This window comes from Electrona antarctica (genome assembly GCF_951216825.1).
Source record: "Electrona antarctica genome assembly, chromosome: 8".
In the NCBI taxonomy this organism is placed as follows: Eukaryota; Metazoa; Chordata; class Actinopteri; order Myctophiformes; family Myctophidae; genus Electrona; species Electrona antarctica.
The window spans coordinates 45,788,658-45,803,067 of NC_136789.1; the positions used below are offsets into that span (position 1 = coordinate 45,788,658).

Genomic DNA, 14,410 nt, shown 5'->3' on the forward strand with positions numbered 1-14,410 from the left:
ATGATCAACAAGTACATCCTGAAGAAAACAAGGCTTTCTGGCATAAGCTGATTTAGGAAACAAGATTAAAATAGTCTATGGAAAATAAATAGCATTGGAATTCACAATACATCTAAATGTTCTTATGATTGATTATGAAGATGATCAGCTGTAATGCCATCAGATTCAAACACCATTTTAAACAAAGTGACACAAGATCAAAAATAACAGATTTACTTCATGTAGATTTTGTTGAGAACATCTCCATGAATGTTGAATCTCTTAAATCCTTGCACTGTAAACCTTCCATTGTGTACAGTAGAACCAAATGGACCCTTACAAATCCATTTGGTTTCATTTGTACTAAAGATGGATTATACTATGCAGTATGCACTGTATATTTCTGTCTATGAAGGCTAACCAGAAGAGCAGTGTTCTCCAGTGAGTATGTGGTGGTACAGTACAACATGGTTAGTGATGTGATGAGGCCTATCCTGTTGATCAGTGGAGTCTTGTGGCTTGAATGTCAGTTGATGCCTGCCAGAGTAAATCAGGTGTTGAAGCTGGGCAGAAAGGTACAGTACTGTATAACATACTGTGTTTCTGTTTGATGGCATCTTATTTGTTCTTCAGCCCGTTGACATGGCCAGCACGTTTAGATTCCAGGATCTGTAGAATAAACACAGCTTTTGACATTTTTATCCCCCATAAATAACACACAATTAAATATACGCATGAAGAGTTTTCATATTTGATAGTGCGTGGATGGATCCATTTGGTGTCACACATCAAAAATGGCATTTCAATCATCTATACCGGCTATAACACGAAACCTCCACATGCTACTGTTTTTCAGATGGGACAAAGTTGGACCCAAGTTCAGTGAAAGAGGCGAGACAACAGGTCAAATTTGAAATCTTAAGTTAACATACAATAATATAGTCAAGTGCATGCTGTCATGTGCATGCCCTTTTCTCACGAGAAGTGACACAATCCCTGTGTTCTCACTTGATCCATTGGCATCCACTGTGCTCCGTTATGTGAATAGATACATTTCTAAACATTGCATAGAAAAGAGTTGAACAAGTTTCAACTCATGCAGCGTGTGTGTGTGTGAGTGACAAGCACAATCACCTCATGTCAGTTTCAAGGGAGTGTGCCTGTTTGGTGCTCTGCCTATCAGATTGCTCACACCCCCCTACACCAATTTGCTCGCCTCTCATTGAAAATGAATTGGGGCGCAGTCGGTTTCCACGTGAAAAAGCCTTAGCTCTGCTTTCATTGTCTCACCTGAAAGTTGGCACTGAGACCAACGATGCTCTGCATGTTGTGACTGTAGTAACCCAAAATGTACTGCCCTCCCCGGAGAGGAATCCGATCTTTGCCCACCGAAATCTGCAAGTATAAACACATTAATATCTCGCCCATATACTGTAGTATATGCAGAAACAGGTACAAACTAACAGATATACTGTACTACTGATGCAGTAACACTAGTACTTCAATTCAACACATTATAAAAATGAAATAAAATGATATGCTACATTTCCAAACAGCCTGAGTCATTAGTTCTTACCTGTATGAGTTGATTAGTCTCAGGCAGATCCTGTGTCACCCACACAAAGGCCTCATAGTTTGACGCACACTTAAAGCCTACCTGAAGACCCACAAAATCACATCATGTACTGTTAAAATCTTCCCACTATCTTATGTCAATATGTCATCCAGTAGTGGTTCTCAACCTTTCTGGTTCATGGCCCACTTGAAAATCTCAAATGTGTGTGTTTTGCCAATTATTTCGGGGCCTAATTGCAATACCCTCAAGGCCCACATGTTGAGAATCATTGTCATATAGTATAGATACTTTTGTGTTTCTCATCCAGTTTGTATTGTTGTAATATTGCTTTTTTTTTGTTTTGGGGTTGATGTTTCTGCTATTTGATTGCACACTTTAAATACAAGATAAGACAAAAGAGGAGGTAAGGTAAGGTCACTTGTGCGAAGTAACGATGTACATTATACTTTATACTAGTACTCCACTACATTTCAGAAGCAGATATTGTACTTTTTATTCCACTACATTTGATGATGAATACAAAACAAACCCCATATTGTATTCTGCTTCAGCTATTAAAAAATTGCAGATCTAAGAAAATGTGTGTACTTTTGATGTACATTTTGATGCCAATACATTAGTTCTTATTAGAGGACTTTTACTTGTAACAGAGTAGAGTATTGTGGCATTACTACCTTTACTTAAATAAAAACATGGGACTACTTCTTCCTCCACTGGGTAAGTTGTGTGCATAGCAGAGCAACGCGTGCGTGCATGCTACTGACTGAGGCTATGGGGCATCACCTTGTAGAGACCTATCCAGTCCCATGTGGAATACATAAAGTCCTCCTGAATGGTGTAGCTAAGGGCTGCGTTCTCGTCGGCACTCCACACGCCTTCGGGAGACACGTCCACGGGTTGCATGTCAGAGCATTTCCTCAGCTGTGCACATGACAGACAATTAGAAACGGGGAGATACGTCAGGAAAACACTGATGTGTACCGGATATATGTATTCTAATAGAATAAATATACTGTCCATCCATGCAGAAAGGTAAATGCATATGGCCAAGTTTATTTGATTACATCTTCCCCTAACCAATACCACCCTTCCAGTATGCAAGGTAATAGCTGCCCAACCATCTTGCAACTCAATTTATACAGAGTTAGACATGACCCAAAATAATACCCTGCCCTCTCTTTGGTAGATCACTTTATTTGTTTATGTGGACGAGACAGAGCATATTAATGAACATTACATATTAATGTATCATAAATACACTTTTTGGATTTAGCTGATGCAAATTTCCATCCGTAGTCCCCAGACAATTAACACTAAACAATACTAACAAAACAGGACGTCACATGAGTGGACAAAAACATGCTACATTTTAAACTCAGTAAAAGGAGAAAATAAGAAATTTCAGAAGAAAAAAAAGATTAAAACTAATAACTAGGTTAGGCCTACACTATTTGTGAACGTCAGTGAGCCTTTACTATGTAACCCAGCAGAACATGTCTGTCTGTCTGTGTGTCACGCTGTAACACCACCCGCCCGCCACCAGAGGGCGCAGCTGTATCACACACAAAAAAACACACGCACACACGCACGCACGCAGAAAACAAAAAAAAGAATTATATATATATATATATTATATAAAACTTAAAAAAACAAAAAAACAAAAAAGAGAACAAAAAAAACAAAAAAAAGGACAAAACAAGGGCTGTGTGGGTATGGATGTGTGTGTGTGTGTGTGTCACTGTGTGTGTCAGACTGCCACAACAGCTGCGTCCGCTTCCCGCGTTCACACGTCTTACTTGTTGTGGACTGAGTCATACGTGATTAGTACAGGACTGGTTGTTTTTTAACCACTGTTTCAATTGTCCTTTAAAAGCTGTGAAAGTGTAGATCTCCCTCAGTGTGACAGGGAGCTCATTCCAGTATTGACAACTTTTGACGTAGAGAACATTTTGAGTGAAGGTAGACTTTCTGCCATAGACTAAGGTCTATATGGCAGAAAGTCTACCTTCAGTCAAAATGTTCTCTCTCTCTTCAAATAAAGTGCTCTACCAAATTTCTAAAATTTTCAAAGTTCAAAAGATTCTATTTTCCAAAATGATGCAATGATGGTATGAGTTTGGTCTCATTCAAACATTTACAGCTTAATCAAAGGGTTCTCACTTGATTCAATCACCCATCAATTGATGGGTGATTGAAGATGGCAGGAATAAGTCACAATTGCCTAAAACTAACTTGAGTATGAAAGCTTAAAGCAAATGGAATTACTATTTTCCATTATATGTTTTGGTAAATTGTATGATGTTATATAACAAAACAAAAAAACATCGCATGGATGCACCAGGGACGTACAGTATAATAATACTAACGAATAAACAAAAAGGAAACAATATGTAATGAAATAATTTGATAAATGATATGACATTAAAAACCTACTTTCACAAGTTGTAGATTTTGTTTTGATTGAAAAAGATTAAGTTTCAGCCTTTAATCAGATCTACTGTATTTATTTTTCCAAATTTAACTTCTTTGTTTTACTTACCTCCATGCTGAAGGTCGCTAGGACAGGCTTGTGGTCACTAACTCCATAGCTGGGGTCACAGGTATAGCTGTCCTGTATGACTTGGATTGCACTTGGATCTTCCTGGCCATCATCAGTGCAGGTCGATGCACTTCCATCGTCGTCCGATGCTGTTCTGGGTTGGATTCTCCAGAGGATACGATCCGTCCAGGCTGGCTTCCTCTTCTTACCACTGAGCAATCAGGGACAAAGAAAACGGTACTGCATATTGTGTAACACAAACACGCACGCACACACGCACACACACACACAGAACTGTAGTACATGTTCGATGTAGAGAAAATGTAATGACAAACTTTACTTTTATGCATGCATAGACAAACTGTGTACACACTCACAAAGGCACACATGCATTGTGCAGGAACAAAATGAAGAAGGACCGTTAGTATTTAGCAGCACTAGTGAAGTGCCAATTTAACCTGAGGAGACATGACCTGTGTCTGATATTTGCTGTCTAACATCACTGCGATCTAGTTGTGACTGTAATTGCATGATATTGTGATTTTAGCTTCTGGGATAGCTAATCAATTTCCTTTCTTTCTTTTTTTTTGCCTTTTATTGATAGATCACAGTAGGTAAAAGGGGAGAGAGATGGGGGGAAGACAAACAGCAAAGTTTGTCGTGATCGGGACTCGAACCCACGACACACTGTCATGCTGGATTACCAGCCAAGGTGCCTGGACCGCTAAGCCGACCCAGGCCAGCTAATCAATCAAAGGTCAGACACTTCTTTTCACCCAACCGTGGAGATTCACCAGGACAACCGCTCAGATCAACCTGCAGGAGTTGAGTGCGGCGACAGAGAATGGCCTCCAATGCCGCGTTCCCACTCACAAACATGGAGAATTAAGTTCAATGGAGCACCATGGTGGTGTGCAGGAACTTTACCCCATCCACCATCAGATATCGTATGAAGTTCCACTCTATTAAGCTTTCACACCATTCTTAACACCAGTGATAATACATTCTGATAGAGAGGGTTTATGTTTGTATGCCTGACAAACATAACAGACAAACGTTGCTGTCGGGAGGAAACACCTAACTAAATTTTTTAGGTTTTTGATTATTTTATTTTTTGCATAAATCAGTGCTATTGAACACCCTTTACGTCTGTGTGTTGTTGAAAAGTAGTAAAAAGCGCTTGGGACAAAACTAACTTAACTCCATTGGCCCCTCAAACTGTCTGCTAAAACAGCTAACTCCACCAGAGGTGGTGGAAGTAATTGACAATATATAAAGTCACAACACAACACCAACTTTAATGAGGCATTATTGCTTTTTTTTTCTCTCCTTCATTTCCTGACAAATTTATATTTTTTATTTCCTGAAAAATGAACATTTTGGAGTTAAGTGGTTTCTCCCGACAGCAGAGGTATACAGTATACAGGTATACATGTACTAGCCTGAGCTAATTGTTAGATTTCTGGTCTAGAGGGGCAGGTCTAGAGGGGCAGGTCTAGAGGGGCAGAGGGGCAGGTCTAGAGGGGCAGGTCTAGAGGGGCAGGTCTAAAGGGGCAGGTCAAGGCAGAGAATTGCGCATGCCCTGATAGGATCTCACCGATCTATCAGTCGCCCCTGGCGCCTCCCCCCCCCCCCCCTAGTGCAGCGCTACGTCAATGCGGCCAATGCATTCCTCCAGGCATTCATTTTTTGTTCCGACGAAAATGAGAGCCTCGTACAGAGGCTATCTGTGCACTAACTGGCTGAGCCACATTTAAGGAAAATGGTGTAATGTTTGGGTATGGGAAAGGGGCGTGGTGCATGCAGCACACACACACACACACACACACACACACACACACACACTACATCTTACGTGAAACCCAACCACGTCCTCGGGGTGCTGAGGGAATTTAAAAAGGAAAAAGCCACAGATTAAGTCTATATAATACTGTATATTGATGGAACAAAACATTAGATATCTGCAAAAAAAAGAAGAGACCAAGGCACTTTTTTTGAAAAATGGAAAAGCCTTTAATTTAAAGTAGCTAATGCATTGCAAGAATTTGCAATGCATGGATATGTCAACTAGTGTGTTGAGTGGTGACAGCAAATGGAAATATTGAACTTAAGTACAAAAAGTGACAAGTGACAAGAACAAGTGACAAGAACAACATTGGTGTGAGATGCACACACAAAACAAGCCTTGACATGCTTTTACTATGATCCAACATTCATACTCTTGCAGTTTCACTTTCAATTAGCAGCATATTTCAAGCTGTGATTGATTAGTCTATTTTTGAGGGGCATACCAGACATGTACTGTTGTAGTACGTACAGTATGTACTGTATGTCCTCTCAAAACGTTGCTCTACATATATACTGTACAGACAAACCCTGTTCTAGATAGCTATGTCATTAACCATGCCATACAACTATTAATATAAGAAAATATATATCAAATTATATAAAACATTACCTGGAATCATAGGTGTCAGAGTTGCGGTCAAACTTATAGCTGGGCTTAAACCTCAGTGGCCCCTCTTCAAACTCCTGGAGGAACCTTTCTTTTTTCCTCATCATAATCAGCTGCGGGAACATAGTGAATTCATAAGTCAGCATGGTCACATGTTTATGTCTGAGAGCCTTGCTCAATTGTACTGTATGTTTAGTTTATAATGCGTGTGTGTATTTGTTTTACTATCCACATACAACCCCCCCCCCCCACACACACACACACACACACACAGTTAGAGTGCACGTGAGTGTTCTCGTCTATTACCTGGTCTTTGCTCCACAGCAGATGGAAGCGCTCACTGTTGATTGATGAACGGAGGAAGTGCATGCCATAGTCCTCAATACGGAAGTTCAGGTCACCAAACCAGAACACAACCCTGGGGAAAAATACCCAAATAACGTACTGCAAGTGCAAATAGAGTTTATTAGCATGTGCACGCGCGCGTGTGTGTGTGTGTATGTGTGTGTTTCAAGATTAAGCATTTTGATCTCCTGATAACAGCATGCAGCCTATACCTTATTATACCGTTGGCCAGCATCAGTTTTACACTGTGCCAAAATTAACCACTTTAACGTTCAGTCAATTCACGCATGTGTGTGTGTATGTGTGTGTGTGCGTGTGTGTGTGTGCGTGCGTGCGTGTGTGCGTGCGTGCGTGCGTGCGTGCGTGCGTGCGTGCGTGCGTGCGTGTGTGCGTGCGTGCATTTTTTATCAGCTTTTGCTGTTATAATCCTTATTGACTTCAGTCAATGAATGTTCCTGCATGGAGAATGAAGACAAAGTGCTGACCGTGCCTTCGCTGTCAGGGCTCCTCAGCTCTGGAATGACCTGAGGAGCTCATGCAGGCTGGATGAATGAGTGTCTTATTTTTAAATCACTTCTTAAAACACACTTTTATAGAGCACCGAAGTCTGACGTCAATATCGGTAGAGGGCGCTAAGTCCACTGGTTCATGTACTTTTTATTTGCATTGTAATCCCCATTTTAGATCGCCTCATATAAGAACTGTGTTTGAAAAATAAACAAATCATCCAGGCCGTTTCACTCATATGGATATGTAGAATCAACTGACTGAGAGAAAACGCTAATGTTACTGCTGCTGAATTAGATACATTTTCGCTAGAAACAGACTATATCAAATATGAGTGACTGACGGTCGCAAACAATACAGAGACCTCCCCAACAATATCGCCGAGACAGTTTTTTTATTTATGGACCACAATGCTTATATGAGACGATCTTAAGATCAGCCCATGTTATTCTCCATAGAGAAACTTCTGTGAAACAGGGGATGAGCGAGTGACGTCAGGACTTTGGCGCTCTATGGAAAGGCCTTTCCATAATTTAAATAAAAAGTGTGTGTGTGTGTGTGTGTGTGTGTGTGTGTGTGTGTGTGTGTGTGTGTGTGTGTGTGTGTGTGTGTGTGTGTGTGTGTGTGTGTGTGTGTGTGTGTGTATTTGTGCCTGCGTGTATAATGACTAACTTGTGATCCAGAACACAGGGTGTGTTGTACATATCAAACTCCTGTGTTTCCAGGATGTACTCAAACTCATCCACTCGGTACAGGGCGTATTTCATGTGAGCAGCCAGGTGACAGTTCAGGAAACACACCATCTGACCATAGAAGGAGAATCTCACCGACACTGCTCCTTTATTGCCCTGAGAGAAAGACACAGGCAGAAGAATACTAAACTCTTTGACTTTAAATGGAGTTGGAACAACAGATGTTCAGGAGGCGGAGGAACACACCTTGACCATACCTTCACGCCAATCTCCGCCCTCCACACCAATCTACCTGAGCCTACTTATACCCGCCCAATACAGCATCCTCTATGCTTTTCGTATCCCACCTCCATCCCCATCACCACCACAGGACCAGCAGCATCTCCACTGCTCCATTTCCTCCTCCCTCTCTCCTCACCTCCTCCCTTCCTCGCAGTTCCCACGGGGGGATCACGCCTTCACGTGTACCGCGGGCTGACCGCCACACGACCCCCGATCCCCGAAGACTCCAGGGTCGGCGAGCCCCCCCCCCCCCCCCCCCCCCCCGCCCGGAAGCCACGCCCCGCTCCCCCCACTCTCCTCCTAATCATTTCATTCATTCATTCATTCAATAAAATCTTTAAACCTTCCACAATGGTGTGTTCATTCCAAGTAGTGAACCACTTGAAATCTATAGCATACTGTACCTATTTTTGGCGTTGAACATGGTGAAAATAGTTACACATTTATGAGATTGTAGAACTGCTATTTTCAGTGAAGAGATTTGGTATAGAGGGGAAAGGCGGTGTAGTACACTACAGACATAGAGACAGACATATACTGTAGATACTGTGTAGAACGTAGAGGGCTTCTGTTTCCTTTGTTGCCCACTAGGTGTCCCCATTTGCATCGTTTTTTTTAATTTATACCACGGTTTTGTAACCCATTTTTCACCCCTGTGTCAATCATCTAATGTGATCCTGGGCTCTACACACCCTCCGCCGACCTAGTCCCCATATATGGGGGACATAGGGAGAGCAACGGACTTAAACTCATGCTTCCTTCATGCCTGAGTATCCAAGTTGCTCCTTTACACCTGACAGGAGGGAGATTCCCTGGTTGGACGTAGCGCGTGGAAGGAACACGTTATTCCAACCAGTTCCTTTCCCCTCCATCAGGCCCTAGGGGACACGGGGAGAACATGCAAAAAGGCCCTTTCGCCAACCCCGCCTCGGGTATGGCATTTGCATCGTTTTTAGCTCATCAATTTCAACTGCACTAGACTAGACTAATCTAGTGTCTTGTTTCGCTTTTGTTCACTTTACAAGCTCACATTTTACCTACCGGTAGTAGATCTTTACTGGTAGTAGATCTGCTCACCTGGACCGCCATTCTCTGCCTTTTATTGTTTATTAATTAATTAATATTAATTAAATATGAATTAATTGTACATTTTTTACCAGCAAGACCTGGTCAAGTATTTCAAAAAGGAGAATATTCAAGACCCAGAAGACAAGAACATAAAAGGGGCAAATGATTGGGATGGATGTAGATTGGAGGGTAAGGGTGCTGGGGGGAAATGTCACATTGAAATAAATGGGCTGTCAAATGATTAACATTTTTAATCAGATTAATCACAGTTTAAAAAATAATTAATCAGGAATAATCACCATTCGAACTATGTGCAAAATATGCCATGTTTTTTTGTGGATCTATCAGCATATCAACATTTTAATCTAATTAATTTCACAAATTAATTAACTCAGTTATGTTGACAGCCCTACAACTCCACTATACAGTAAACAGTCCAAATCTAATCCTTTAGCATGACTATAAATTGAGCTTGAGTAATACAAGCAGTTTCATAATTGTTTTAATTCATTCCAGGCATTCCAAAACTCTGGGTAATGAGGCATGTAATTATTCCTGTCATCCTGTGAACTGTGACAGTGTGGATATAGTACTACGACAAACAGTCCTTTAGAGGGGATGAAACATATTTTTTGGTAAAAAGAAACTCACATACCATATAATTCTATCTAAATATAGATAGAAGCTACTCAAAAAGCATCTTTTCTATCTATAATAAACAATTATCTCAAACAAACAATACAAAAACAAGAAAGAAAATATAAGTTGAGTTTTGGTTTTTGGTGTGACAGTGGTGTCCCTAATTTATTTAGAGTGTATTCCTAAATATCATCTTTGTCACATGTTGACACGATTTGTTGCATCACTGAGACTTCCCTATGAAGTGATTGCACTTTGTCAGAGCTGTTGCATACTTCACTAAACAAATACAATAGGGTCCTTCATAGGCGCTTTAATCCATTGTCTAATCCAGTGCAGAATTCCCAGTGGGTGTTGGTTGTTGTAATGCGCAGTGCATTGCCGGTCTATAATAGCATAATATATTCCCATACCGGCAAAGAATATACCACCCATTCAACCATTCAACATACATAAAATGATAGCCTATGGATAAGAGTACAGCATGTCTTACCCAGTAGCCAAAGATGCCAGTGCGGGTGTAGGTGGTCTTGATGTCTCTGATGAAGGGAAGGTGGACTTGCTTGGCAAACAGCAGCAACAACAGACCCTGCATCCTCACAGATATCACCTACAGAGAAACAGAGACAAGCCAGCCAGCCAGATAAACTGATAAACATGAAGTACTGCATAACAAAGAGGGTCCCAGACTCAGACTCACTTACTGTACCACATATCCATCAACCACCAGTCTCTCTCTCACCTTGACATATCCCCTGGTCTCTCTCTCACCTTGACATATCCCCTGGGTCCCAGGGTGTTCATGAAGACATGACTCCATGAGTCCTCCGCCAGCAGGTCAGAGATGAACCTCAAAGGTGTAGCTTTGACTTCCTGCAGACTTACGGACGCACGCACATGCGCGCGCGCGCGCGCACACACACACACACACACACACACACACACACACACACACACACACACACACACACACACACACACACACACACACACACAGGGATAGATGACAGATTTATATTTATATTTGGGAACTGAATCGAATTGCCAATCGGCCAGTCATTCATCCACCACTCCCAGCTCCTCTTATCTCTGGACATTGTGGGTCAGTGTCATTATTCCGCCGGTCCCATTACTATCCCTAACCATATAATCCTAACCCACCACACGCAAAGCCACGCTGTCGGACTAATGTTCCGTCTGAACTATGAGCGCATCGCGTACATTGGCAGCTCAACCAGTTGATCGCTCAATCTATTTATTCATTCAACAGTGTTAATGCATATTAATCAACATTCTAGTTTCCACATCACTGCAATTGCGCAGGAGTTAGATGAACTAATGAGCCAACTGTCATCCAATCCACTGTGTCTCCAGTCCTGATTTGTACAGTACATGCGTCTGCCCTCCCGTTACTGTGTCTCTGCGCTGTTCTGTGTAAGTGAAACAGAGATGACACGTCATGTGTTCAAATCCACTCATACAACATTGCCACTGGTTACTCTCTCACCCAATGGCATAGATGTCTGTAGGGGGCTGGGCGTCCAGCTGCAGCAGGGAGGTGACATCTAGAGGAGGCTCCGCTGTTGCCACATTCCATGTTACCATCTGTAACCTAGTATGACAGAGACATTCCATGTTACCATCTGTAACCTGGTATGACAGAGAGACATTCCATGTTACCATCTGTAACCTGGTATGACAGAGAGACATTCCATGTTACCATCTGTAACCTAGTATGACAGAGAGACATTCCATGTTACCATCTGTAACCTGGTACGACAGAGAGACATTCCATGTTACCATCGGCAACCTGGTATGACAGAGAGACATTCCATGTTACCATCTGTAACCTGGTATGACAGAGAGACATTCCATGTTACCATCTGTAACCTGGTATGACAGAGAGACATTCCATGTTACCATCTGTAACCTGGTACGACAGAGAGACATTCCATGTTACCATCTGTAACCTGGTATGACAGAGAGACATTCCATGTTACCATCTGTAACCTGGTATGACAGAGAGACATTCCATGTTACCATCTGTAACCTGGTATGACAGAGAGACATTCCATGTTACCATCTGTAACCTGGTATGACAGAGAGACATTCCATGTTACCATCTGTAACCTGGTATGACAGAGAGACATTCCATGTTACCATCTGCAACCTAGTATGACAGAGAGACATTCCATGTTACCATCTGTAACCTGGTATGACAGAGAGACATTCCATGTTACCATCTGTAACCTGGTATGACAAAGAGACACGCAGAATAGGTACACTGTGGGGATGTATCATTGAATTGACTTGAATTATCATCACTGTCGGGCGAAAATGTTGTTGTCCAAAACAATTACTTTTCAGGGAAATGTGTTCCAATGTGATATTTAGTCACAATACTTTTTCATTCGTTAAAATATTTATAAACCCCACAGACATGCTTTCACTTTCAACCTTTGGGCATGCTTGACATTCCCAAAGAAGGGCATGTCAGTAATGTCATTATTTGATGCCTGAATACAGTCCTTTAACCTGGACTTTGCGCTATACATTATTAAATTATTTTATTTATTGAGCAAGACAGTGAGGGGTGATTTTATTTTGTATTCAGTGTAGCTATGCCCCTGTCGCAAAAACGTCATTCAGGCGTGCAAAGCCTTTTACTGGGCATGCCATTATAAAATCTTTTGAAACCATTTCAAATTATTTTCCAAAATAGCCGATCTACAAGCTCACAATGTGTCGCCGCATCATGAAGTGTGTGTTTGGTATGCAGCAGTTGAAATACTGTAGTGAGAGAGAGCAGGGCATTGATATTCTTCCTTGTATTTTCTTCAGTTTTAAGGAAATCAAAAATCGTTAGATGTTTTTTAAATGTATTTAGATGCTCCCTGATGTCTTTTACTGTACATCTACAGCATGGCGAGCAAATCAGATTGCAAAGAATACCAACTAATAAAGATAATTATTTATTCTAAATAAAATTCATGTTCTTTGTAATTCTCACCTTGTTAGATCCTGTAAAAATGATTGCTTCACAATGCATATGAGACAGCATGCGTGCATTGCGTGATAGTGTGCATCTGTATGGTGGTGAGTGATGTGTATGTGCATGTGTGTATATCAACAGGTCAACCTGAATGTGTCCTCCTCGGGATGTATGCGTCCACAGAGATTGAAAGCCTCGTCCAGTGTACGGGACACTTCATCACCGGCGTCGTCATCAGAGCTCAGGTCCTCCACGCAGGTCAACAGCTGAGCCAGTTGCTGGCGCAGGAGCAGCTTGGACCTGGAGCCCTGAGACACTGAGCTGCTCTGGCTTTCCGAACGCACACGAGGGCCGTCTTCTAGTATGCAGGACATTGTAACCTTTGGTGCTTGCGTTTGTATCTGATAATTATCCTTCCCAGAATTATTGTCTGTGACCACCCGGGAATGTATTTGTTCTGTCTTTCCAGGTTAAGGGAAGGTTACGTTATCTTGAAGCAGTGACCTCAAAGTTCTCCTTTGATGCTCCTGGAGTGTTGAGAAATTTGGAATAACACTATATCACACTTAGCAAAAAATGTGTGACAATAGAAAGCCTTTTCCTTGTGTTACTTTATTGCTGTCGTCTGGCTGCAGAGGCTCCGCTTGCATCGAGAGGCAGAGGTCCGGGACAGTCGCTAGAAATAAATAATGATTGCTTATCCAAATCTCTCTGCATGTGTTTCAGCTCCACTTTTAGATGTTCTGAGTCGGCCAGGATGAGAAGCTACAAAGCTGAGAGTATAGGGTCCTCCTGACATCTGTCCTGGTAACAGTCCATTTCCGATGCTCCGCGCTATACCCAGTCTGGTATCGTTCGTGGGGAGACCACAAGTGACAGAGTGAGAGGGACAGAGCAGTGACCCTTGACTTAGGAATGTGGAGCAGAATGAAACAGATTTGGTCTGTAATCACAGGCAGGGGAGAAGCACGTGGACATACAATTCAATTCAAAGGAGCTTTATTGGCATGAGAAACATATACATACATATTTGTTTGGTCAGAGTGTAGTAAATGGCATGGCTGACCCTCATGGCCTCCTCCACCCCCATCATTGAGAGTATTGTTACAGGACTTGGGTAACTCTCTGGAGGCCTAAGAGGCTTAAAGGCTGCAGCTCTACCAGCTGCACTGAGCAATACATGCAAAAATGCAATTATGGTTGTGCATTAATTAGGGGAGCCAAAGTACACAATTGTATTGTGTTATGAATCCATTCTCTGATCCATCCATATGAAACAGGTCATGGGGGGTGTAACTCATTACCCAGCTTGGTCTGCTACAGGGGGGCAGAGACG

At 42.0% G+C, this 14,410-nt stretch overlaps 1 protein-coding gene across 1 annotated transcript; it reads right to left on the reverse strand.

Moving 5' to 3' along the window:
- Window positions 1-266: 266 nt before the first annotated feature.
- Window positions 267-13,448, reverse strand: inpp5kb (inositol polyphosphate-5-phosphatase Kb; the record flags this gene model as incomplete). The annotated part of the gene is made up of 13 exons (XM_079509069.1): window positions 267-648; window positions 1,270-1,374; window positions 1,556-1,636; window positions 2,339-2,476; window positions 4,095-4,305; window positions 5,950-5,976; window positions 6,553-6,662; window positions 6,856-6,967; window positions 8,074-8,249; window positions 10,576-10,692; window positions 10,854-10,962; window positions 11,590-11,694; window positions 13,222-13,448. The coding sequence occupies 13 exons, from the start codon at window positions 13,446-13,448 to the stop codon at window positions 598-600; spliced, it is 1,569 nt and encodes a 522-aa protein (XP_079365195.1). The 3' UTR covers window positions 267-597.
- Between the last annotated feature and the right edge of the window lie 962 nt (window positions 13,449-14,410).